The sequence below is a fragment of the Hippocampus zosterae genome, chromosome 10 (genome assembly GCF_025434085.1).
Source record: "Hippocampus zosterae strain Florida chromosome 10, ASM2543408v3, whole genome shotgun sequence".
Lineage (NCBI taxonomy): Eukaryota > Metazoa > Chordata > Actinopteri > Syngnathiformes > Syngnathidae > Hippocampus > Hippocampus zosterae.
In genome coordinates, this window is record NC_067460.1 from 16800118 (window position 1) to 16827432 (window position 27315).

The following is a 27315-nucleotide window of genomic DNA, read 5'->3' on the forward strand; positions in this document are numbered from 1 at the left end:
TTCGTAGTTTTCGAATGGATGGCTCAACGTTAAGAATGGGCAAAAGGAGAGATGGACTTCGTTTGAATGCTGCTTTTATTTCTCCACGTCTGCAATCACACCGACAGACATTTTAAACAAAGAGTGACTGTTAAAGCATACGTATGTATAAAAAGAAAATTCACACACATCCAGTACCAACACACAACACAAGCGGGACCAAGTCCAAGGAAAATGCCCTTTTATTTCTGAGCTAAGTTTAATCAATAATGCCTTTTTCCTTTACATGGCTTAGCTTGTATCTCATGCGCTGCTTTGCATTTGCTAGCTAACAGCCAATCAGTGATTGTCACTGACACACTTTGCATACTTGTCGGATCATATCTAAAAAGCACAATGACACAAATATATCTTGATTCTTCACAATTTTAAGTTCGCCTTTTTACTTTAGGCTTGTTCCCACCGTTCTGGAAATGATTTACATTTGCTCTCGAAACTGATTAACTGCTCGGACGGTTGCTCATTACGTGACTTTATCTGAAAATTTGGTCTACAAATTCAACTGGTTGCATATGTGTGTGGCTGAAAGGAAGGTCGGATTGATTTTGAGCTTTTAAGGAATGTGGAGCAAATATTGTGGTGGAAAACCGGACCAAGATGCACTTGAGGAGAGAGGACATTGGGGCAGCAAAGTGGAATTTCTTCTGGCTGTTGCTGGAAACATTGTGGGCCTGGGCAATGTGTGGAGGTTTCCGTACTTGTGCTACAAAAACGGCGGCGGTAAGCAACATTTTCTCGAGCGAAAGTTGTCCAAATCTCAAAGGAATATGAACCATTCAGGTGCATTCCTGGTGCCATACCTGGTGTTTGCGGTGACGTGCGGTGTACCGCTCTTCCTTTTGGAGACCGTCATGGGCCAGCATACCCAAGAGGGCGCCATCACCTGCTGGAGGAAGCTGTGCCCCCTGGCTGAAGGTGTGCAACACTCTCTCACGTACGAGTTTGCCATTCTCTAACACAGTGGTCCCCAACCTTTTTTGCCCCACGGACCAGTTTAATGTCAGACAATACTGTCAGGGACCGGCCTTTCAAGTGGCGGATAATTACAATTAAATAATATCGTATGACCTGCATGAAAACTGTGGTATTTTCGTAACATAACAAACACGAATCATGATACGAGGAACGTCCGATCTGGTCGCGATGGTAACGTTTAAATGTGGGTCCAAAATAAAATATAGCTCAAATAAAAAGTGGATGAAAAATACGACTCACCATCGCCGCATATTATGCAGAATGGGCTTGGTGCGTGTGAATCTCCCGTTGAGATAAATCCACATTTTTAAGTCGGACTCCTGATACTGTTTATGAAATGTAGCCGTCTTTCTCTTGAAAGTCGTAGGCTCCTCTTCTGTCTCCTGGCTGCGCTTTCCAAAGAAACTTTCCAAAGGCGTTTGTTTTTTACTCACTTTGCTAACTCCTGGGTTTTATTTTAGCGGTAAAGTATTACGTGCCTCGACCTGATATATTGTAGACGGATGTAACAGAGAATCCGGTAATTTTTCAAAATACAACATCTATCAGAACGCGAAATAAATAACACGGAAGTTTTATTTTTTTGCTCCGAGATGAATTTCTTCTTTCGGAAACAAGCAAAGAAAATTATTTAATATTATAATAATAATAATAATACATTTTATTTATAAGCGCCTTTCAAGACACCCAAGGACACTTTATTGAACCTCAAATGTGCGCTGTCTGTAAGGTATCGGCTATGGAGGGCAACTGGCCCAGTTCTACACCTGCATGACCTACACGATTATTACGGCATCGACTCTTTTCTACCTGGCGTTCTCCTTCATCTCTCCACTGCCCTGGAGCACCTGCGACAACTACTGGAACACGGGTGAGGTCGAGCACACAATGCATCATGTCCCTTTTTGGTCAAGAAACTTTGACCTGCCCTATTATCTTATCATGAGACAAGACTGAATAAATGCCATTTTGCTACAATGTAAAGTTGTCATCTTACAACTTCGATGAAGGCGTAGTCATTCCTGTCAAATGTCAAGTCAAACCGAGCCAAATTTATGTATACCGCTCTTAATTACGGGGAGCGTCTCCAAGACAAAAGCATACAGTTGACAAATATGAACCACCTGGATTAAATGCCATTTGTGGGAATAGGAACTGGGACGGCACACAAACGTCGAAAGTCTGCATATAATTGACGGCTATTGAAATGCATATGGAATAGATATGGCCGCACTGCTCACAACCGAATGCTGCAAACACAGGAATGATGCAAACAAAACTACCTGTACTGCGAAACAAAAACACTGCAAGAAATGGTGCAGACTGCCAAACGCAATCTCATAAAACCACAGAACAAAGGCTTGAAGAAATAAATGCTGCAATCGCATCAAATAATTAGAAGCAAACTTACAAATTCTAAAGAGAAATGCTACAAATGGTAAAAACGCACAAAGACAAACAAACCACTCCCTGCCCTCATCTCAAACACACACACATACACACACACACACACATACTCACGCATAATGACACACATTGTTTGTTATAACCTGAATATGTAAGAAGTATCGTGAATACATAACTCCGGGACATGTATTCGGTGCCTCTGAGTAAATATTTGTCATTCTTTTAGATGCTTGTGTTGACATTACAACACGCAATCTCACCAACCACACCAACGGTAGCTCAGCAGCAACGGAGTTCTGGGAGTAAGGAAGACAATACATTAAAATAGCATCTTTAAAACATTCTACGTGACATATAATATGCTGTTGTTTTTTTTTAAACCATCCAGGCGTCGACTGTGGAATATTTCATCGGGCATTGAGGAGATTGGCAGTATCAGGTGGGAGATGCTTTTGTGCTTCCTGGCTGCCTGGGTCGTTTCTTACTTCTGCATCTGGAAAGGCATCAAATCAACTGGAAAGGTGAAGTCCATCAAGTGGCACCAAATACAAATTCATGTAAATGCCCAAGCAGTCTTGTGACCGTCCTCTTGTCCAGGTGGTGTACTTCACTGCCACATTCCCTTATGTGATGCTCCTCATCCTTTTGATCCGTGGACTCACTCTTCCGGGAGCCAGACAAGGAGTGGAGTTCTACCTTCTGCCAGATCCGTCGCGACTCGCAGACCCTCAAGTAGGACTGTTAGGTTACATGCATTGTGATAAAAGAAAAACGCACTCTAAGGGTGTCTTTTTAAACAGGTGTGGCTTGATGCCGGCTCCCAGATCTTCTTCTCGTACAGCCTTGGTGTGGGCACCCTCACTGTACTGGGCAGCTACAACACCAGGAGAAACAATTGCTACAAGTTAGTGTCACAATGAAGCAAGAAAACTACACTCGCCACCCAAAAATTAGAAACACTTGGACTTGCCAATGGGATCCAGTATAGAAACAAAATAACATGATATCAATTTATCAATAAAGGTATCAATTTAACAATACAGTGTTTGTATTTTATTTTGATTTGATCACGAATGTTTAAGATAAGATATCCTTTATTCGTCCCACAATGGGGAAATTTACAGCCTCCAGCAGCAAGAATGCATGTAGAAAGAAGAAAGGAGAAAGAGAAAAAAAAAAATCCTTTTGAGATAGGAAAACCTTTATTTGTCTCACAATGGAGTAATTCCCAATTTATAGCAGCCAAATTTTGAAAGGGAAATGTAGAAGAACAAAAAGTATATCAATAATTATATTAATATATTTTTTTAAATATATATATTACAATATTAAAGAATACGCTTGGCCATGCATCGAAAACCCTAAAATATTTTAAGTTAAAAAAAAAGTGATGTTATTTTCTGTCGTCAAGAATTGGCAACATGGCTGCCTCCCGATAGATAAAAATGGGTGGATTTTGCTGCCTAATCCATACTACACAAACGCAATATTAATCAGAATACTGTGTTTAGACCAATGGGGGCACATAGAACATGTTGTAAATAACATTTTTGATTTTTTAACCTTTCAATCCGAGTGGTTCAAAAATAAGTGAGGGGTTTTTTGTGTTGCAGGGACTGCTTGTGGCTGTGTTTGCTGAACAGTTTGACCAGTTTGGTAGCCGGCTTTGCTGTCTTCTCAGTCCTGGGATTCATGGCTCACAAGCAAGGTGTTCCTATCTCAGAGGTGGCTGAGTCAGGTAAACTTGGAATTTACTCAAGTCTCATTCTTTAAAAAGGACCAAACAGAGTAAGAAAAACTTGTTAAAACCACCTTGTACAAATTGCATATGTTTTGAGTTGGTGTCTGTCTCTTATGTAAAACCCGCAGTGTTGCCATCACTTACGTTTTGAATTTGTGTGTCTGTTCATGCTGGCCCTCCTCAATGCATGCAAGGTTGTTGTTGATGTCTTAGCCATTATGTAGTTCAGTGTTTCCCGATCAAGGGTACGTGAGCACATTGCAGGGGCTACATGGAAACATTCAATATTTTATTTGGAAGATGAGTAGTGAATATTCTCAGTTATTTCATAATCCCGTCAATGAAATGTATGTGTGCGCACACAATTTATTTCCCCGTGAAGACAAGTGTTTTGTTCCTCATGATTCAATTTTAAAAGCCTGTTTAAAGGGAACATGTTCAAATGAGTTCAGGTTTTCCTCATTATTATTTATTTGGATTTCATATTTGAAAATGTATGTTAAATATTAATATTCAAAGCGATAATTTATATATTATTGCCCCAAGCTCGATTGTACATTGAGGTGAAAACAAGGAGTGGCTAGTAAATCTGAGAAACCAGATGTTCGTCCTTTTCATATAGTGTAATTTGAATGTTATGTATTGACGGTGCACGTCTTTTCTAGGTCCGGGCTTGGTATTCGTTGCGTACCCACAGGCGGTGGCCATGATGCCGTTGCCTAACCTGTGGTCTATCTGCTTCTTCGTCATGCTCATCCTCCTGGTCCTGGACACACAGGTTTGAGCGCTGATTTTCAATCAGTTTTCTGTGAGTGCTCATCACTGTGCCCAGCAAAATTGTCCAATGTCACAAAATTGGTCCAAAATTTTATTTTATCCAAATAATGTGATCCATAATTGTTCATAATTGTTTTCTGACAAATCAATTGTTCAAAAGCATGTGATACAATACAGTGGACATGTCCCCAACACCATGAAAAGTCTTTAAAATGTTTTGATTTTTTTTCTTCATGCCTAAAGAGTCACAAAAATCCTGATGCATGTTTCAGTGAGATTATGATTGTATTTGATATGGTGCGATTGACTAAAAGGGTACGATGAGTTTCTCATTACTTTAAAATGTGAATGAACTTAAAGTGAAGCAAATCAAGATTCGATGAACTCACAACTTTTAAATGAAAACCTCTTTCCCCATTCAAATCATTTGCTTGTTACGAGAATATATAAGTACCCCCAAAAATCTGCCATTAGCCGACTGCCAAAATCCATATATGTGTGGGTTCATTATACTGTACTTGTACTGTATATTTTTTTTTGTGACCAATTTGTTTGGTGGTGAGCTGTGAGCTTTTGTCATTTATAACATATCCGTTGTCTCAAAGAAGGTTGGGAAACGTTGACTTTGACATCATTTCTTCATGTTTCTTTTTGGAACTGATCTTGTGGCTCTGCACTCTCTCTCCAGTTTGTCGGCATTGAGGTGGTGATGACGTCCTTTACAGATGTATTTCCCACAGTGATGCGTCGGGCAGGCAGGCATGAACGTTTCCTCCTGCTCTTCTGCCTCATATGCTTCCTCTTGCAGCTCGACATGACCACCATGGTGGGAATTTAGCTCGAAACTCACTTTGAATCCATCTGTAGTGACAATAAGTAGCCTATGTCAAAGTCCACAAGCATGGTGGTCGATTATCACCACATGATCAAATGTAGAGTTGCTCACAAAAGTGAATTCACCTCTCCCATTTTTGTTAATATTGTGTTGTATCGTATCACTGGACGGCACGAAGAGAATGACACCTATTGGAGCTACGATGTATTTAATGTAGACAGCTTGATTAGCTGTACTGTACCCTTAAAATGACATAACACTCAATGATACTTATCAAAATGAGAGTAGAAATAAATGTGTGTGTAGAGAGAGAGATTTTTTTATTGTAGAAATGTTGTAGAAATGTATTGTAGAAAAATGCAGAAATGGAAGAGTTGTATCATCAATGTTTCGAACTACTCTTATTAGACACGTTATTAGTAAGGCATATTGAAACAAGGGTTACAGCTGTTATGCTTTACAGGTGTCCCTTATATTGTGGCCCGTGAGTACAAGTAATTCTCATGGATTTTTTTGTCCTCAGGGAGGGATGTACATCTTCCAGATTTTCGACTACTATGCTTGCAATGGAGCCTGCCTTCTCCTTCTTTGTGTGTTTAAAAGCTTGGCAATGGGCTGGATATTTGGTAGGTTGATGTGACATGTGTGGGTCATTTATGATTTATTAACAGAATGAATTACAGATCTGATTACCCTTCGTCAAGGTCTTTAATTTGATGTATGAGTCACTGTAGATGGTTGATACCGGAAACAGCAACAGCAGTGAACATTGAGTTTTGGCCCTGTGCTCGTCAAAAATGATCACTACCAAATTCTATAATGGACTTTTTCTTTTTTTTAATTTCTAGTGGCACGACAAGTCTTACAGTAGTTCAAATATGGGCTCTTTTTTTATGTGCTGTTGTACATACTTCTAACCGAAGGCGCAGAACGGCTGTGCGGCATCATAGAGGAGATGACGGGCGATCGTCCCAATCCGTTCTTCAAAATCTGCTGGCGCTACATTAGCCCCTTGGTTTCAGTGGTGAGTGGCACTTCTTCTTGTTGAGTTTTGAGCTGTAATATGTGAATCGGCCACCATATGTGATTGTACCTGTAAACTTGTTTATTCCACCATTAAAATTTACAATAAAATTAATTTTGTCAAGTCAAGTCAACAGTATTTATAGAGCACTTTCAAACAGCCATCGCTGCATACAAAGTGCTGTACATGGAGCGATTTAACATACACAATAAACAGTAAAACGAAATGGTAATAAAGGCGGTAGAAAGCACCAAGCAGTAAAATTATGCTGAGTCGAACGCCAAAGAATACAAATGGGTTTTGAGGAGGGCTTTAAAGATGGGCAGCGAGGAGGCTTGCCGAATGTTCAGTGGGAGGTCATTCCAGAGAGAGGGACCAGCAACAGAAAAGGCTCGATCCCCTCTGAGCTTCAGTTTAGTTCTTGGTACTTCTAACAAAGACTGGTCCACAGACCTGAGGCGCCGGGCAGGTGTGTAGGGGCGGATGAGCTCAGAGAGGTAAGGTGGCGCGAGATTATTTAGCGATTTGAAAACAAAGAGGAGGATCTTGAAAATAACTCTAAAATGAATGGGGAGCCAATGAAGGGATGCCAGAGTAGGAGTTATATGCTCCCTCTTACGAGTACCAGTCAAGAGGCGAGCAGCGGCATTCTGGACCAGCTGAAGGCGCTTAATGGAGGACTGGCTGACTCCAAAGTACAGGGCATTACAGTAATCGAGCCGGGATGTGACAAAAGCATGGATTACTGTCTCAAATTGTTCATGTGAGAGGAAAGGTTTTATTTTGGCCAGCTGTCTAAGGTGAAAGAAGCTGGATTTAACAACGGCACCAATTTGCCGAACGAGTTTGAAATCACTGTCCAGTTTAAGGCCCAAGTTTGAGACCGTTGATTTCAAATAAGGAGACAGGGGGCCCAAGTCTACAGGATGGAATGTACAAGGGCCACTGGGACCAAACAATATCACCTCTGTCTTCTTTTCGTTGAATTTCAAGAAATTTTGTGCCATCCAGGTTTTGATTTCTTCCAGACAGGATAGGAGTGGCCTTAATGAGAAGGCGTCTTTCTTGCTCAGTGGGACATAGATCTGGCAGTGGAAGGGAATACCATGTTTCCTTAAGATGGAACCCAATGGGAGAAGATACAGCGAGAATAGAAGAGGCCCCAGAATTGAGCCCTGTGGAACACCACATCACAGGGGAGCAGTGCGTGACTCAGAGCTGCCAAGGCTGACACAAAAGGTCCTGTCAGCTAGATAGGACCTAAACCACTCAAGAGCACTGCCGCCAATGCCCACAAAGTGCTGCAAACGAGTCAGCAGAATACTGTGATCCACTCTATCAAATGCTGCAGTTAAGTCCAATAAGACCAGACACACGTGGTCTCCAGAGTCATTTGCCAGGAGGATGTCATTAGAAACGCGTAACAGGGCTGACTCCGTGCTATGCATCGTCTTGAAACCTGACTAGAAGACCTCCAAGATGTTATGTTCATCCAAGAAAAGTTTCAACTGCATGTGCACCACTTTTTCCAGAATTTTGGAAATGAAAGGCAGTTTGGAAATGGGCCTGTAACTTGACTTTTGCTGGAAAAACATACATTTAAATGTGATTAGAATGAATAAATACATTCATTTTAATTAACCAATTCGGAAGGAGGTGTGGAATGGGCGCTGAATACCACAAATATTTCTTTTAACTTTAAAATGAATAGAACATTTGTTGAATAATCCTTGACACAAAATAGGTGCATTTTCATCTGTAATTTGGCAGTCAAGCACTCTATTTTATATCTTTTAATCTCAATGTCCATTCAACTCTTGTTGGTAGAAGTGCTTTCTTCCAATTTAAAGTTAAAGTCTTTCTTGCACTCATCAGAAGAGTACCTGGTTAATGACATTCGTCTTGTCTTCTTGTACACTCAATGATTTGGTTTTCTTTGATGGAGGATATATCTGGTGTCCATTCATTACATTTTCCAGGGACAGAACTTCGAACATATCCCTCGACTTTCACTCTGGACTTTGAGGTCCTGATAGAATAATGTGATCCAATTTCCAAACTTGAATCCAAAACGCATGCCCCACAACGTCTGCGTCAAATACACCCACCCCACCCTGTCTAAGGTTTACTCAGCGTCCAGGCTGAGAAGCATCGAAGATTGCCTTTTTGATATGGCTAATGAGTGTAAATTTGGTGTTGTCCTGATGTTATCGGTTCCTTGGCATTCCTTTATAAATCCAGTTTGATCGGTTTCACAAGTTTTTTTAAAAATAAATTTGTGTCGCTGATTAATAATTTTTTATTTTGTTTTTTTTTTGGTGTCCAGGGCACTTTTATATATTATTTAATTGGGTACGAGCCTCTAACATTCAATCGCTCGTACGTATACCCTACCTGGGCCTATGTGTTGGGCTGGACAATGGCTCTGTCCTCCATCCTGCTGGTGCCGATCTGGGCGCTGTACAAGCTGTGTACTGCCAAGGGAACCCTCAGTCAGGTGGGCCAAGTCCGCCTCTTACATTGCAAAGTGAAAGAACAACCATGATTTCCTTGATCGAAATAATAATAATAATTGCTTCAATAGCTGTGTATATGATTTTGACATATCTCATTAAAACATTGTCATTTGTATCCATTTGGTAGCGTCTCCATGGCCTGTGCTGGCCCAAGCCACCTGAGGGCTCGCCGGCCCGAAACAGAGAGACCATGCTGCAACACACTACTGAGGAGGATAAAGATTAAGATTAAGATATCCTTTATTTGTCCCGCAATGGGGAAATTTACAGTCAGAGTTCAGAAAGGAAAACACTGGGTAGGGAGAGGGGGAAAAAAAGAATAATTTATCAACAAAAACAAAACAGCACAGATGAACTGATCCCAAACTGCCCAACAGAAACTATGTACATCATTCGAAAACCACAAAATCTCATGCCATTGTTTATAATAATGGTTTGCTAATCTTGTGGTATATTAAGATATTTTGTGATGTTTTCTTTAATCAATGTATATCTCAGTGAAAAACTCTTGAACCTGCTTTGAGATGATTGCATGACTTGGTAACTTGCCTGCTTTGACGACTTCAGAGATAAACTCTTGAGCCTGCTTTGACGACTTCATAGTCTGCTTTGCTTGAATTGTCGAAACTTGATTGTGATCAATGCCACTTGGTTTACACAACAAACAGTGTGGCGTAGGGAGGGATGAGAATGGCCACTCGCCACTCCCGATGCACACACTTTAGAGGATAAAAGGAGGGGAGCGATGCTCCTCAGTAGAGTCTGCTGTGGGTACCGTACGGACGCCCAGCGAGTATCGAAGCTCACTCTGCTGAGGATGTTGGCTCTCCATCCTACTGGCATACGGTAAGAGTATATCATCTTTAGCTTCATACAACTTGTTTGAACTGTGTTATCATTTCTGTGTGGGACCAATAAAGTGCCTATTGTTGGTAGCCAGAAGTGTCTTGTCGTTATTTCTGATTGCCTATCTCCGACGATCCTTTATAAAACTTGATATTCATTCAAATTGAGTATCAGAAGTGTTTCAAAACATTTTGTCAGATCATTTTTTATCTGACCACTGGGCTATAATGATGTATTGTTCATCAAGCAAGGTCCCATTGCCCTAGCAATGGGTGTGTTTTCTCTGAGCAAATACATCGTGTAAGTGCTTTGCGTTTTATTGAATGTAAAATTCACAGCTCTGGGAAAAACAAAGTACTAAACCTTGTTTGTTTTTGTGGGACCATTTTTCATTCTCTGCAAGTGTCTTTTTGTTAATATATTTAGTTCATGATATATCCTGCTTCTCCTGCCTCCCTACTTATTTTTGGGTCCACTACCATCACGGTCACATGAAAGAAGTTGCTGCGTCACCAGGAACTCTTGTGGTCAAACGCAAGCGAATAAAGCGAGGTGGAACGCTTGCAACGGATTTGTTGTGCAAGTACCATTCGTCAAAATCTCCATACTTTACCAGATCATTCAAAGTCGGAGTTGTCAACCCTGACTTTGCGCAGTCCACGAAATCTCAATAATTATCACCTATTTAGACTCCCATTTCTTTTTCATACATCCCTTTTATTTTCCTCCAATCCATTTTGCTGTAGTATAGAATATTTCGGTGGACCTTTTATGCCCCAATATATACAGTAGGGATATTAAAATTGATCCAAATGAAGCACTTCATTTTATCTGTGTGTACTTGATTGAAAGTTAAGTTTAGGGGTTCGTAGTTTTCGAATGGATGGCTCAACGTTAAGAATGGGCAAAAGGAGAGATGGACTTCGTTTGAATGCTGCTTTTATTTCTCCACATCTGCAATCACACTGACAGACATTTTAAACTAAGAGTGACTGTTAAAGCATAAAAAGTAAACTACTTTTTATACTTTAAAAGTTAAAGTATAAAAAGAAAATTCACACATATCCAGTACCAACACACCCACAACACGAGCGGGACCAAGTCCAAGGAAAATGCCATTTTATTTCTGAGCTAAGTTTAATCAATAATGCCTTTCCATTGCTTAGCTTGTATCTCATGCGCTGCTTTGCATTTGCTAGCTAACAGCCAATCAGTGATTGTCACCGACACACTTTGCATACTGTGATTGTCGGATCATATCTAAAAACCAAGGCGGCCCGGTAGTCCAGTGGTTAGCACGTCGGCTTCACAGTGCAGAGGTACCGGGTTCGATTCCAGGTCCGGCCTCCCTGCGTGGGTTTTCTCCGGGTGCTCCGGTTTCCTCTCACATTCCAAAAACATGCGTGGCAGGCTGATTGAACACTCTAAATTGACCCTAGGTGTGAGTGTGAGCGTGGTTGGTTGTTTGTCTCTGTGTGCCCTGCGATTGGCTGGCAACCGATTCAGGGTGTCCCCTGCCTACTGCCCGGAGACAGCTGGGATAGGCTCCAGCACCCACCGCGACCCTTGTGAGGATCAAGCGGTTCGGAAGATAAATGAATGAATATCTAAAAACCACAATGACACAAATATATCTTGACTCTTCACAATTTCAAGTTCTCCTTTTTACTTTAGGCTTGTTCCCACCATTCTGGAAATGATTTATATTTGCTCTCGAAACTGATTAACTGCTCGGACGGTTGCTCATTACGTGACTTTATCTGAAAATTTGGTCTACAAATTCAACTGGACGGCTTGTGTTGCATATATGTGTGGCTGAAAGGAAGGTCGGATTGATTTTGAGCTTTTAAGGAATTTGGAGCAAATATTGTGGTGGAAAACCGGACCAAGATGCACTTGAGGAGAGAGGACATTGGGGCAACAAAGTGGAATTTCTTCTGGCTGTTGCTGGAAACATTGTGGGCCTGGGCAATGTGTGGAGGTTTCCGTACTTGTGCTACAAAAACGGCGGCGGTAAGCAACATTTTATCGAGCTAAAGTTGTCCAATTCTCAAAGGAATATGAACCATTCAGGTGCATTCCTGGTGCCATATCTGGTGTTTGCGGTGACGTGCGGTGTACTGATCTTCCTTTTGGAGACCGCCGTCGGCCAGCACACCCAAGAGGGGAGCATCAGCTGCTGGTGGAAAATATGCCCATTGGCTCAAGGTGTGCAACACTCTGTCACGTGGAAGACGGCCATTCTGAAACAAAAGTGTGAAGGAACTGATTCTTTCCAAAAACTTCAACCGAGTATTGAACAAACATTGCTCGATGTGAACAGTTCCTCATACAAAGCGGTCTTAGAATAACTGTACCTACTTCCTACAATGAAGAATTATCTTGCATTAATCTGGAAAGGGTCACAGAAGTACCTCTGAACGCATTTATATTCACCAGTCCAGGATAAAACATTGTCTGAAAAGGTAGAAAAGGCATTGCTGTTGCCACTCTCACTTGTGAACTACATTTCTCCCTGGAGGTGAGGGTCACCTAAAGATTTACAGAAATGTCTGCAGTATGCTAACATCGCCGTTGGCAAATTTACAATAAGTAATACATTAAACAAGAATGGATGTCATGTGGCGTCCCTGAAGGTGTCGTGGTCCTCTCGCCTGACTTGTGTTGTGGGTAGTGTGGTACCAGGTCCCACTCAATGACTGTGTGAATGGTCATCTCTATATGTGCCATTTGATTGACTGATGACCAGTTCAGGGAGTGGGTAGAATAGGCTCCAGCACTACCCCGCAACCTTGTTCAGGATAAGCGGAGTTGAAAATGGATGGCGAAAAGGAGGGAAGCATGGATGGTTGGATGAATGGTGGGCACCACGGATTAAGCCACTGCTGTCCCCAAAAACTACTGCAGGTTTGAAGTTAGCAACAGAGAGCACATGGATGTTCCAAGGTTTTGGTTTTTTTTAATCGAACGTGTAACCTTAAGTTTGGAAAATAAAAACCACATTAGAGTTGAAAATTCATACCAACTGTGCAGTATGGTCCAGGCATCAGGTTTTGGGATTGCTTTGTTAGCTCAGGCCCTGGACACGTTGCTATTAGCAACAGAAAAATAAATTCCCATGTTAATCAAGACATTTTGGAGATGAATTTAAGACTATCTGTCTGTCAGTTGAAGTTTAAAAGAAGACGATGAATGCAACAGGAGAATGACCCAACAGGCAGAAAAAAGAATTCAAAAAGAAGTTGAATTGTCATTGCTGCACAATGGCTTCAAGAGTGAAAAATATGCATTTTTTGGAGGGACCGAGCCAGAGGCCTGAGCTCAACCCGATTACGATAAAGTGGCATGACCTCAAGTCAGTGATCAAAAGCCACCCTGACATTAAACATGTGTTAGGGTTATTTAAAAAAAAAAAATAATAATAATTTATAAAAAGCAGTGTGTGGTGTGTGTCAGGTATCGGCTACGCGGGGGTGCTGATCCTGTTGTACAGCTGCATGACATACATCATTATTTTGTCCTGGGCCCTCTTCTACCTGTTGTTCTCCTTCAATGCCACGCTGCCCTGGAGCACCTGCAACAACTACTGGAACACAGGTGAGGTCAGTCTTTGGTTTTGGGTAAGGAAGCCTCATTTCGCATTTTTGTAAATGCTTTATTCCATAATATCTTTTACACGGGATACCAATGAGGAAATAACGCTTTGACACAATGTAAAGTAGTCAGTTTACAGTCATCTCTGTATACACATTCTGTCTGTGCATCTGTGAATACCTTGGTCACTTTTGTCAGTGGATTGTTTTGACGTTACGACAACGAGGAATCAGACCAACCACACCAAAAGAACTTCAGCAGCAGTGGAATTCTGGGAGTAAGAGAGATACATGATAATAGCATCTCTGAAACTTTTGAATTGACATAATTTTTTTTTTCACCTCGTCCAGACGGAGAGTGTTAAAAATCTCAGGGGGCATTGAGGAGATTGGCAGCATCAGGTGGGAGGTGCTTCTGTGCCTCCTGACTATGTGGGTCATTTGTTACTTCTGCATCTGGAAAGGGGTCAAATCAACTGGAAAGGTGAAGTCCCATTAAACTGTACCAAACGCTAAAAGAAATAAAAATAAAAATATCTAATGCTGTGACATTTGGTGACCGTCCTCTTGTCCAGGTCGTGTACTTCACTGCCACATTCCCTTACGTGATGCTCCTCATCCTTTTGATCCGAGGAATCTCTCTTCCGGGAGCCACACAGGGAATTCAGTTCTACCTTCTGCCCGAGTTGTCACGACTAACAGACCCACAAGTAGGACTGTTAGGTTACATGCATTGTGATAAAAGAAAAACGCACTCTACGGGTGTCTTTTTAAACAGGTGTGGCTGGATGCTGTCTCGCAGATCTTCTTCTCATACAGCGTCGGTGTGGGAAGCCTGACGGTACTGGGCAGCTACAACACCCACAACAACAATTGCTATAAGTACGTCTAACAATAAAACTAGAAAACACAACAATGCATTGAAACAATGCAATGAAACCGGAGTACCCGAAGAAAACCCACGCAGGCACCGGGAGAATATGCAAACTCCTCACAGGAAGGTCGGCGCCGGAATCGAACCCTGCACGTCTGGACTGTGAGGAAAACATGCTAACCAGTCCTCCAGCGTGCCACCTGCTGTGTGCATTCAGTATTGCGTAAATGTATTAAACACGTTTGTTCCGGCCGTAACGGGTTTAAAAATAACAGCGTAGTGCCGTTGTTTTTCAGCTGCTTGAAGTGAATTAGCTATAAACTACTACAAAACAGTAAATACACAGAAATGAACACAAAATCTTCGCTGAAAATACGGAGGAGTGTTTTGGTCTAAATTTGTGTACCGGTAATTCTTGTTTAGCTTCTTTTTTCTCAAATGTTGGTCCTTTTGGTCAAGTTCAGAACAAAAATGCATTTGTGTGTTGCAGGGACTGCTTTTGGCTGTGTTTGCTGAACAGTTGTACCAGTGTAGTAGCCGGCTTTGCCGTTTTCTCTGTGCTGGGATTTATGGCTCACGAGCAAGGTGTTCCTATCGCAGAGGTGGCCGAGTCAGGTAAATCTTAACTCTCACCCTATGAAAAAGAAGAGACAGGGTTAAAAGAAAAAGAATGGATTGGCCCAACTCGAGAGTGGGGGCTGCTCTGGAAGTACTCCCATGTTTTTTTTACTTCTTTTCTCACTTGACAAAATTGTACTGCTAATATTGAACATTATTCCAAAAAGAGCAAAAAGTTTCAAGTTACCTCGCGGTTCCCTGGTGCTCGGTGTGTCAATAGCTGTTTGGCTTCTGTGACCTGATTTCCCCAGCCTGGAGCATAATGGGCTGAGCGCTTTTCTACACTTGAGAAAGTTTGCTGGCATGATATCTGCCCCCCCCAAATTTGAGACATTGGGAATATGTTTTTAAAATCTTTCAGCCAATATGATTTTACTCGACTTCTCTTCATCAATCCCTCCATGCGCTTTCTGTAGCGCTGTTTTGAAACACTTCTGATACTCGATTTGAATGAATAACAAGTTTTATAAAGGATCGTCGGAGATGGGCACTCAGAAATAACGACAAGACACTTCTGGCTACCAACAATAGGCACTTTATTGGTCCCACACAGAAATGATAACACAGTTCAAACAAGTTGTATGAAGCTAAAGAACTCTTACCGTTTGCCAGTAGGGTGGAGAGCCAACACCCTCAGCAGAGTGAGCTTCAATACGAGCTAGGCGTTTGTACGGAAACCCATAGCGGACTCTGCTGAGGAGCATCGCTCCCCTCCTTTTATCCTCTAAAGTGTGTGCATCGGGAGAGGTGAGTGGCCATTCTCATCCCTCCCTACGCCACACTGTTTGTTGTGTAATCAAGTGGCATTGATCTCAATCAAGTTTTGACAATTCAAACAAAGCAGACTATGAAGTCGTCAAGGCAGGCTCCAGAGTCCATCTCTGAAATTGCTTAGGCAAGCAAGTCACCAAGTCATGCAATCATCTCAAAGCAGTTTTTTCACTGAGAAGAAATACATTGATTAAAGAAAACATCACAAAATATCTTAATATACCAAGCGCTTATCCGTAAAAACGAGCACTCACGTTCACATCCCTGGAAAATGAAGCGTCCTCAATGAACTGAGCGCAAATGCATGTTTTTGTTACGTGGAAGGAACCAAGATTCAAACCGTGAACCTCAGACTGTGGTAAACGCAACTACTGTGCTGTCTGGACTTGTATCCACTTCAGATCATTGTAACGTACCAAACTGGTGGTGCATGTTAATATGGTTGCAGGTCCAGGTTTGGCATTTATCGCATACCCTCAGGCGGTGGCCATGATGCCGCTGCCTCGAGTGTGGTCCATCATTTTCTTCAGCATGGTCCTCCTCCTTGGGCTGGACACGCAGGTAAGACGTCCGTCTCGGCATTCCTTTCCGCTCGGAAGTGACCTCACGGCTCTGCTCTCTCTGCAGTTTGTCGGCACGGAGACGGTGATGACATCGATTGCAGACATTTTTCCTACTGCGATGCGTCGGAGAGGCGGGCGGGAGGGTTTCCTTCTGCTCTTCAGCCTCACGTGTTTCTTATTACAGCTCGTCATGATCACTGAGGTTGGAACGTTTGGCTCGCGTCATTATGAATCTGTCTGTGCTGTCAAACAAAAACATTCAAAGGCCATGAGCCCGTTAGTAGCTTATCACCACAAAATGAACCCTTCCATTTATTTTGAGTGAAATAAACTGGACGCTCACGTTGGACACTTGACTGCCCACACCCGCACAATCCGAAAGAGACACAAAGTGTAGGCTGTACAATCCATGATACAAGTGTACGTAATAGTGTTGCCAAAATATGTCATCCTCAGGGAGGGATGTACATCTTCCAGATTTTCGATTACTACGCTTGCAATGGAGCCTGCGTCCTCTTTCTCTGTGTGTTTGAAAGCTTGGCAGTTGGTTGGATTTTTGGTAGGTTGCTGGCTTCTTTCTTGTATTTTTTTCCATCATTGTGTGATCTTTTATGATTTATTGGCAAAACGGACTTAAGATGTGGTACATTTTCATCAAGGGCGTTAATATGACGTAACAGAAATTCATCTGTCTTGTAACGAGCAGTGGACAGTCAACTTTGACCATAGAGTCTGCCCCGGATAGTTAATCGCTGACTAAAATTGAAGAAACATTTTCATTAACTAAGTAAAATAAAGGGCGGCCCGGTAGTCCAGTGGTTAGCACGTCGGCTTCACAGTGCAGAGGTACCGGGTTCGATTCCAGCTCCGGCCTCCCTGTGTGGAGTTTGCATGTTCTCCCCGGGCCTGCGTGGGTTTTCTCCGGGTGCTCCGGTTTCCTCCCACATTCCAAAAATATGCATGGCAGGCTGATTGAACACTCTAAAAATTGTCCCTAGGTGTGAGTGTGATCATGGATGGTTGTTCGTCTATATGTGCCCTGCGATTGGCTGGCAACCGATTCAGGGTGTCCCCCGCCTACTGCCCGGAGATGGCTGGGATGGGCTCCAGCACCCCCCGCGACCCTAGTGAGGATCAAGCGGTACGGAAGATGAATGAATGAATGAATAAGTAAAATAAAAATGTGAATGCTTTTAAAACAAGAAAAGATGAAAATTGATTTTAACGAACATTACATTACAGTATACCGGTAAATGTCCTAGATTGTTGTCTTTGTCAATTAAATTCATTTCGAGTTAATTTTAAATTTATTTATTTTGGTATTACTGAATGGAAGAAGGAAGGTAAAACAGTTTTTGGGAAATTGCAGTTTACTTAAATACACAATAGGGACTTTTTTTAATCATGTAATTGACAAATATTGCATAATTTGTTTTTGAATGATAAAGTGATTAAAACTAAACTGAAAGGAGGCATTTCTGAGGAAAGAAAATACTTAAAAAATGATAAACATGCTCTAAAAAACTAATTAAAACCCAACAGCTTTAAAAAAAAAAAAAAAAAAAATACTGATCATGAAAAGTCCAAAACATTATGATCCTGTTAAGTACATTTTTGTCATTGTTTTAGTAGGGGACTATTATGTAATGCTGTATATACTCATACTTCTCCCTGAAGGAGCAGAGAGGTTGTGTGGTATCATAGCAGACATGACAGGCGAGCGTCCCAACCCTTGCTTCAAAATCTGCTGGCTCTACTTGACCCCATTGCTTTCACTGGTGAGTCAGACTTTTATTTGTGGAGCTTTTAGGCATAACACGCTCACCAGACACTTTGTGAGACAGACCCACATCATCTAATCAGACCTCATCTCAAGATCTGCATCAAGTAAGCAGATCGCAGCCAGGACACAATATTAAGCTATTTCAAATGTCAACTTTCTCGCTTTAAACACACACACACACACACAAAATCATGAAAAAAACGTCCATGAGAAAAAGGAAGCCACAAAGTCAATAAACAAGCAACATGTGACTTTTTTTAAAAAGGTAAATGAGCTCAAAATTGGGAGCGGAATGGGAGGGGGAAGTCATTCTCAACGGGAGTGGGCCGGGGCAGCATTTTTTTATTTATTTAACTTTGGTCTGGGACTTGGTATTGGATTCTTTTCTGTAGTAGTGGTATGGGACATGAGTGAAAATCCACTGCTGTGTCACCCTCTCAGCTAGATATATACCTTCAATATCCATCCATCCATCCATTTTCTTAACCGCTTAATCCTCACTAGGGTCGCGGGGGGTGCTGGAGCCTATCCCAGCCGTCTTCGGGCAGTAGGCGGGGGACACCCTGGATCAGTTGCCAGCCAATCGCAGGGCACACAGAAACGAACAACCATTCGCACTCACATTCACACCTAGGGACAATTTAGAGCGTCCAATCAGCCTACCATGCATGTTTTTGGAATGTGGGAGGAAACCGGAGCACCCGGAGAAAACCCACGCAGGCCCGGGGAGAACATGCAAACTCCACACAGGGAGGCCGGAGCTGGAATCGAACCCGGTACCTCTGCACTGTGAAGCCGACGTGCTAACCACTGGACTACCGGGCCGCTCTACCTTCAATATAGTGCTTGTCATTTTTTTTTGTTCCAGGGCTCTTTCATATATTCCTTAGTTGAGTATCAGCCACTCACATTCAACCGTTGGTACGTGTACCCGAATTGGGCCTACGCATTGGGCTGGATAACTGCCTTCTCCTCCATCCTCTTCGTGCCAGCCTGGGCACTGTACAAGTTGAGCACTACAAAAGGAACCCTCAGTCAGGTGGGCAGAAGGAAGACTTTTGTATGAATCAAATAAGCAGCCAAAATATTCAATTGTTTTGCTGTATACAAGATTGTGGCATCATTCAGTAAGTGTATCCATTTTTTAGCGTCTGCATCGCCTGTGCTGGCCCGAGCCGCTTGACTGCTCGCTGACCCTGAACAAAGACACGGCACAGCAACGCTTCCATGAGCAAGATCTGGAATGATTCTGACACAGACAAAAAAAAAATGAACTGAAGTCCTCAAAGGAAGCACTCTTGGACCTGAATTCATCAGTTACTTATAAACAACCACATTGTACAGCATTTCACCTGGCTTCGCCATTGAAATGTTTCATCAGGCAGGCACACATTTTTATTATAGTCTTTATTGAATTTATTCTTTTAGTACTCATGTCCTATCCGTCTGTACCTGTCGTCCAAAAATAATCATTTATAGGGAGTAAGAACAGAAAATAATAGTGAACTAATCTTACCTCCGCAGTATCCATGATTTTACAGGGTGCGGGAATTTCGGTCCACTTTCCCAAAGAACATTTGTGAGGTTATAAGACAAGACAATCGTTCACACTCACAATCACGCTGACAGACATTTTAAACTAAGAGTGACTAGTGTTAAGGCATACGTATGTATAACAAGAAAATTCACACATATCCAGTACCAACACACAACACAAGCGGGACCAAGTCAGAGGAAAAGGCAATTTTATTTCTGAGCTAAGTTTAATCAATAATGCCTTTTTCCTTTCCATTGCTTAGCTTGTATCTCATGCGCTGCTTTGCATTTGCTAGCTAACAGCCAATCAGTGATTGTCACCGACACACTTTGCATACTTGTCGGATCATATCTAAAAAGCACAATGACACAAATATATCTTGATTCTTCAGAATTTTAAGTTCTCCTTTTTACTTTAGGCTTGTTCCCACCATTCTGGAAATGATTTATATTTGCTCTCGAAACTGATTAACTGCTCGGACGGTTGCTCATTACGTGACTTTATCTGAAAATTTGGTCTACAAATTAAACTGGACGGCTTGTGTTGCATATATGTGTGGCTGAAAGGAAGGTCGGATTGATTTTGAGCTTTTAAGGAATGTGGAGCAAATATTGTGGTGGAAAACCGGACCAAGATGCACTTGAGGAGAGAGGACATTGGGGCAACAAAGTGGAATTTCTTCTGGCTGTTGCTGGAAACATTGTGGGCCTGGGCAATGTGTGGAGGTTTCCGTACTTGTGCTACAAAAACGGCGGCGGTAAGCAACATTTTATCGAGCTAAACTTGTCCAAATCTCAAAGGAATATGAACCATTCAGGTGCATTCTTGGTGCCATATCTGGTGTTTGCGGTGACGTGCGGTGTACCGATCTTCCTTTTGGAGACCGCCGTCGGCCAGCACACCCAAGAGGGGAGCATCAGCTGCTGGTGGAAAATATGCCCATTGGCTCAAGGTGTGCAACACTCTGTCACGTGGAAGACGGCCATTCTGAAACAAAAAGTGTGAAGGAACTGATTCTTTCTAAAAAGGACCAACTTCAACCGAGTATTGAACAAGCATTGCGCGATGTGAACAGTTCCTCATACAAAGCGGGCTTAGAATAACTGTACCTACTTCCTACAATGAAGAATTATCTTGCATTAATCTGGAAAGGGTCACAGAAGTACCTCTGAACGCATTTATATTCACCAGTCCAGGATAAAACATTGTCTGAAAAGGTAGAAGAGACATCGCTGTTGCCACTCTCACTTGTGAGCTACATTTCTCCCTGGAGGTGAGGGTCACCTAAAGATTTACAGAAATGTCTGCAGTATGCTAACATCGCTGTTGGCAAATTTACAATAAGTAATACATTAAACAAGAATGGATGTCACGTGGCGTCCCTGAAGGTGTTAGAGTTGAAAATTCATATCAACTGTGCAGTGTGGTCCAGGCATCAGGTTTTGGGATTGCTTTGTTAGCTCAGGCCCTGGACACGTTGCTATTAGCAACAGAAAAATAAATTCTCATGTTAATTAAGACATTTTGGAGATGAATTTAAGACTATCTGTCTGTCAGTTGAAGCTTAAAAGAAGACGGTCAATGCAACAGGAGAATGACCCAACAGGCAGAAAAAATAATTCAAAAAGAAGTTGAATTGTTATTACTGCACAATGGCTTCAAGAGTGAAAAATATGCATTTTTTGGAGGGGCCGAGTCAGAGGCCTGAGCTCAACCCGATTAGGATAAAGTGGCATGACCTCAAGTCAGTGATCAAAAGCCACCCTGATATTAAACATGTGTTAGGGTTATTTAAAAAATAATAATAATAATTTTTAAAAAGCAGTGTGTGGTGTGTGTCAGGTATCGGCTACGCGGGGGTGCTGATCCTGTTGTACAGCTGCATGACATACATCATTATTTTGTCCTGGGCCCTCTTCTACCTGTTGTTCTCCTTCAACGCCACGCTGCCCTGGAGCACCTGCAACAACTACTGGAACACAGGTGAGGTCAGTCTTTGGTTTTGGGTAAGGAAGCCTCATTTCGCATTTTTGTAAATGCTTTATTCCATAATATCTTTTACACGTGATACCAATGAGGAAATATCGCTTTGACACAATGTAAAGTAGTCAGTGAACAGCTTGTATAACGGAGTAATGTTTACAGTCATCTCTGTATACACATTCTGTCTGTGCGTCTGTGTATACCTTGGTCACTTTTGTCAGTGGATTGTTTTGATGTTACGACAACGAAGAATCAGACCAACCACACCAAAAGAACTTCAGCAGCAGTGGAATTCTGGGAGTAAGAGAGATACATGATAATAGCATCTTTGAAACTTTTGAATTGACATAATTTTTTTTTTCACCTCGTCCAGACGGAGAGTGTTAAAAATCTCAGGGGGCATTGAGGAGATTGGCAGCATCAGGTGGGAGGTGCTTCTGTGCCTCCTGACTATGTGGGTCATTTGTTACTTCTGCATCTGGAAAGGGGTCAAATCAACTGGAAAGGTGAAGTCCCATTAAACTGTACCAAACGCTAAAAGAAATAAAAATAAAAATATCTAATGCTGTGACATTTGGTGACCGTCTTCTTGTCCAGGTAGTGTACTTCACTGCCACATTCCCTTACGTGATGCTCCTCATCCTTTTGATCCGAGGAATCTCTCTTCCGGGAGCCACACAGGGAATTGAGTTCTACCTTCTGCCCGAGCTGTCACGACTAACAGACCCACAAGTAGGTCTGCATTACATCCAACACACACTGTGATAGAGGGTAAACGCAATCAATGACACCCTTTTTTAAAACAGGTGTGGATGGAGGCTGGTTCGCAGATCTTCTTCTCATATAGCATCGGTGTGGGCACCCTGATTGTACTGGGCAGCTATAATCCCCGCAACAACAATTGCTACAAGTAAGTGTTCCAATAAAGCTAGAAAACACAACAATACACAGACTCAATAGTCACAACATTATGTAGACTAACTAGTCAATGAAATCCTATTACACATTTATTCCGACTGTGGCACCGAGCTACAGCTTCTCAATAGTTTGAACGCATTGTTCATAACGTACTGTATTTGTGTGTTGCAGGGACTGCTTTTGGCTGTGTACCTTGAACAGTTGCACCAGTATGGTCGCTGGCTTTGCTGTCTTCTCGGTGCTGGGCTTCATGGCTCATGAGCAAAACGTCCCTATTGCTGAGGTGGCAGAGTCAGGTACAATGAAGTCCCACATGATTCGCAGTTAATTCGTAAATATAATCTGGTCATCGACCTATCCTCTTGTGATTTGCTGAAAAAGTCACTTATTGGCTGTGTTGGTGCTCAAGGAAAATCAATTAAAGCGTTGCGTTGGTGCCATCATGTGGCATCTTGATGCCAAGAAACTTCTGTCCATGTTGAAGTGATTTGAGGAAGTTGTGATATGTATAAACAATTATAAAACTCTTTGTGGTATGACTCTCCCCTTCCCCCTGTCAAAAGCAGTGGGTCACTTTTTTAAAAAGAAGAGCAAGGGTTGATGTGCTTAAATTAGGCAGTGTAGTGATTGTGTGTTGCGGTCTGGCCTCAGAGGGGTGAACATTTCCTGCCTCCTCCTAATGTCCCTTTGTGCCAAGGAACAATGACCTGGGTTGAGGAGCTTCAGTTCGACAAAAGTAGTCATTTGTCGGCCTCTTCTGGCATCTATAGCCAATTGCAAACCTATGTGGGGCATAAGTTACTCACCGTTTTTTTGTTTTAAAGGCGAGTTTGCAGTTTAAAATCGCTAGCAAGATTCGAATGTAGCCTCACTTCACGACCCCCTGACCAAAGCTGCATAGTTGTCATGTTCCCAGAAAACACATGTGTAGCGTCATCGAAATAGCAGTGCCAACAATGCAAAATTATCATTAACACTGTAAATAAGAACATTTTAGCCGCTAACGCTACATCGATAGCATGACATAGTCATAATGGCGTGTAACTAGGCATGATCGGTTAGAAAGTTGATTTTTATGAGGGTGGGGGGTCGGAGGGTGTAAAATCAATCAACAATCAGAAAGAAGTGATCCTCTTGACTATGATATGGACCAGAAGAAAATGAGTTTAACACCCATCCCAAGTTAATGGTTTTTGATGCACGTGGGTTTTGCCTGCAGGCCCTGGCTTGGCGTTCATCACATACCCTATGGCGGTAGCTATGATGCCGCTGCCTCAAGTATGGGCAGTCTGCTTCTTCATCATGATCATCCTTCTGGGCCTGGACACACAGGTTAGACGTCTTGTCTTTACACTCCTTTGCACCTTCACCTGACCTTGTACCTTTGCTCTCTCTTCACAGTTTGTTTGCATGGAGGTGGTGATGACATCTATCACTGACCTATTTGCAGAAGTTCTGCGTCGTGCGGGAAGACGGGAATGTTTCGTGCTGCTCTTCTGCCTCGCGTGTTTCTTCTCACAACTTGTCATGATCACTGAGGTCAGAATATTGGTGACACTTTGTCACTGATTATGTCGTGGCACCCTCGCCTGACTTGTGTCCAGGCAGCTTGGGCTCGGTTCCCGCTCAGTGACGGTGTGGATGTGGGTGTCTATGGTGGTTTGTCTTTATGTGTGCCCTGGAACTGGCCGGCGACCAGTTCAGGGACTAGTCCGCCTTTCTCCTGAAGTCTGCTGGGATAGGAAAGTGTAAAACTTGTAAATTTACTATCCCCTGAAAATATGTCAACACACATTATCTGAGCCGCTGACAACACTCCAAAGTGACAAATGTCCCAATTGGACACAATTAGCAATTTTCATGTGACTCCTTAATGTTGTCACATCTCAATATGTTAAATTTAGTGTAACCACGCTCATACTTATCATTGGAAGTTCATTATGCCACCTGATGGGTAAGAATTACGAGAATTTGAAAAACAACAATTGCACCCCCCCCCCCCCCCCGACCCCCCAAAAAATGGCCTGCCTTAACCCTTTCAGGGACAGCGATTACTACAGTGGACAGCTTATCAGGTTACAGGTTATCATTATTGGTGTATGAAAGGGTTAAGCTATAAAAAAGATTGGCTCCACACTTTGAGACCAATATAGAAAATGTCACTTTGGGGTGTACTCACTTTGGTTGCAAGCAGTTAAGACATAAATGGCTGTGTGTTATGAAGGGGACAGGACTACTTTATCTAGCAGCAAGTTTAATTTCTTCGGTGTTATTCCATAGAAAGGTATAAAACATTTACAAAAATGTGACAGGTGTTGTCACTGTTGCAAAATATTGTAGTCTGACATTATATTCTGAGTGAAATAAATACCTTTAACCAGCATTCCTTCATAAGTTTATGAGATATAATTCGTGGCTGCGATAGTAAGTTGTACATGTGTCCCTAATATTGTTGACAATGAGTGCAAATATGTCGTCCTCAGGGAGGGATGTACATCTTCCAGATTTTCGACTTCTACGCTTCCAATGGAGCCTGCATCCTCTTTCTCTGTGTATTTGAAAGCTTGGCAGTGGGCTGGATATTTGGTAGGTCGATGGGTCAGATCTGGTCAGCTTTCATGTTTTGTCGAATGGATGTGGTTTGGTGAGAAGAGTTTTTTTTTAACCTTGTTGTGAACAGTGAACTTTGACCATAGCAACTCTCCTTATGGTCAAAATGAATCACCATCAAAAACTAATCAAGTGAACACCAATCATAAACCTTTTTTTCTAGTTCTCGCTTTGATTGCAATTACGAATGGCTTCACAAGTGTGATAGTAGCTCCGAAACGGGCTGATGATGATGTGCTGTTGTTCATACTTCTCCATGAAGGAGCAGATCGGTTCAGCGGCATCATAACAAACATGACAGGCAAGCGTCCCAATCCTTTCTTTAAAATCTGCTGGCGCTACCTGACACCCTTGGTCTCACTGGTGAGTGGAATTTCTCACTCTTGATCTTTTAGCTCTTGTAACATGCTCTTGTTTCATTAGGTATACCTGCACCATCTTATCCTGGTGCATGAGACCTTTTTGTCCTCAAAGATAACATACAATTTCGAAAACGGAACAGGCAGGGGCGGGGCTACGTGGCGGTCATTGGTGGCTGGCTGTTCGACCCTAGATAACCAGGGGAAGATTTTGATAAACCTGATTCTGTGGTGCATGTTATTAATTCTGCTTTACTGCCATATCCACATGGCCGTGATGCACTTAGGCACATTGATGCTACACCGGCATACATTCAGATTGACCACTGAAACAAATTTTGACACTATTCAGCTCGAATATCTCAACTATGAACGAATCAGCCTATCTTGAAAGATTTTTTTCTTTTTTCTTTTCTTTTTCTGCCCAGAGCTCGTTCACATGTTCTCTAATTCAATACCAGCCACTGACATTCAACCGCTGGTACGTGTACCCTACATGGGCCTACGTGATGGGCTGGATGATGGCCCTCTCCTCCATCTTGCTGGTGCCAGGCTGGGCACTGTACAAGCTGACCACCGTCACTGGAACCCTCAGTCAGGTGGGCCAAGTTCGCCAGTGACCACGCAATGTGAAAGAATGATTTCTGTTCTATAAGACAGAAAGAGGGAACATTTTCAATTCTTTGGTTGTATACCAGTATATGATTTTGGCATGCTTTAATACAATGTTTGTGTTTATTTGTTAGCGTCTACACTCTCTGTGCTGGCCTGACACACCTGACTGCACATTGGCCCTAAAGAGAGAGACCGCACCGCATCACATCACAGAGGAGGATCTCGAATAATTCTGACACTGTAAAAAAAATTTTTTTTTTAAATCAATACTTCAGATGAAGTGATCCGGAATTCCTCAGTAGAAGCAATCAAGAACATGAAAATGTCTCACTCCATTGTTTATATCAGGGTTTCCAAATATTGCCAAATCAATTTTACTAAAATGTCCTTCACATACCAAAACAACTGAACACATTATATAATGGAGACAATTTTTTTCACGACTACACTGATTTTTGTTGTTGTTTTGGGAACATAACCAGGATCATTTTCAAACAAAAACACATTGACAACAGTTGTTTCACTTTAAATTGATTAAAAAGTCATTGTATGAAAACTGCAATTTTGACATTGCATAAATAATTTAAAGTGTGTGTTTGTGTGGAAAAAAACAAAACAAAACAAAGGACATTTAGCTGATGACAATATGGCAACCAGAGTATCGGGCGAAAAGGAACCCTCACAATGCTTGCGCAATAATGACATGCAGAATCGTGAAGCGTTGCTTCTCTTTTTATATTAATTTTACTAAATAAACAAGAAAAAAATTCACAAAAATCACTTTGCGCCTCAACTCTGCTATCCTCTGGTGGATGAGTTCGTCATTACTGTGTATTTACTAGCATTTGTAGCCTCAGCAGAGCATCCTTCCGTCCATCCCTTTTTGAATCCGTTTATCCTCACGAGGGTTGCGGGTGTGCTGGAGCCTATC

The 27315-nt window shown here is 42.1% G+C and overlaps 3 protein-coding genes across 4 annotated transcripts; all 3 read left to right on the forward strand.

Annotated features, from left to right (window-relative positions):
* The first annotated feature begins 548 nt into the window (after positions 1-548).
* On the forward strand, positions 549-10256 carry LOC127608767 (sodium- and chloride-dependent GABA transporter 3-like). The gene is made up of 14 exons (XM_052078118.1): positions 549-759; positions 820-954; positions 1745-1885; positions 2648-2723; positions 2810-2942; positions 3019-3153; positions 3222-3325; positions 4035-4159; positions 4828-4940; positions 5628-5765; positions 6298-6400; positions 6698-6798; positions 9125-9295; positions 9442-10256. The coding sequence occupies exons 1-14, from the start codon at positions 600-602 to the stop codon at positions 9538-9540; spliced, it is 1734 nt and encodes a 577-aa protein (XP_051934078.1). The 5' UTR covers positions 549-599; the 3' UTR covers positions 9541-10256.
* Positions 10257-11060: 804 nt separating this feature from the next.
* Positions 11061-19946, forward strand: LOC127608532 (sodium- and chloride-dependent GABA transporter 2-like). The gene is made up of 15 exons (XM_052077650.1): positions 11061-11064; positions 12012-12173; positions 12234-12368; positions 13617-13757; positions 13953-14031; positions 14105-14237; positions 14329-14463; positions 14532-14635; positions 15118-15242; positions 16465-16577; positions 16644-16781; positions 17036-17138; positions 18257-18357; positions 19231-19401; positions 19511-19946. The coding sequence occupies exons 1-15, from the start codon at positions 11061-11063 to the stop codon at positions 19607-19609; spliced, it is 1743 nt and encodes a 580-aa protein (XP_051933610.1). The 3' UTR covers positions 19610-19946.
* Positions 12050-26966, forward strand: LOC127608766 (sodium- and chloride-dependent GABA transporter 2-like). 2 transcript variants are annotated; one of them, XM_052078117.1, is made up of 14 exons: positions 12050-12173; positions 20717-20851; positions 21742-21882; positions 22104-22182; positions 22256-22388; positions 22480-22614; positions 22689-22792; positions 22972-23096; positions 24020-24132; positions 24202-24339; positions 25284-25386; positions 25673-25773; positions 26198-26368; positions 26516-26966. In XM_052078117.1, the coding sequence occupies exons 3-14, from the start codon at positions 21783-21785 to the stop codon at positions 26612-26614; spliced, it is 1401 nt and encodes a 466-aa protein (XP_051934077.1). In that variant the 5' UTR covers positions 12050-12173; positions 20717-20851; positions 21742-21782; the 3' UTR covers positions 26615-26966. The 2 variants fall into 2 exon arrangements, with proteins under 2 accessions (XP_051934077.1, XP_051934076.1); XM_052078116.1 differs by lacking the exon at positions 12050-12173 and adding an exon at positions 20128-20656.
* The last annotated feature ends 349 nt before the right edge of the window (positions 26967-27315 follow it).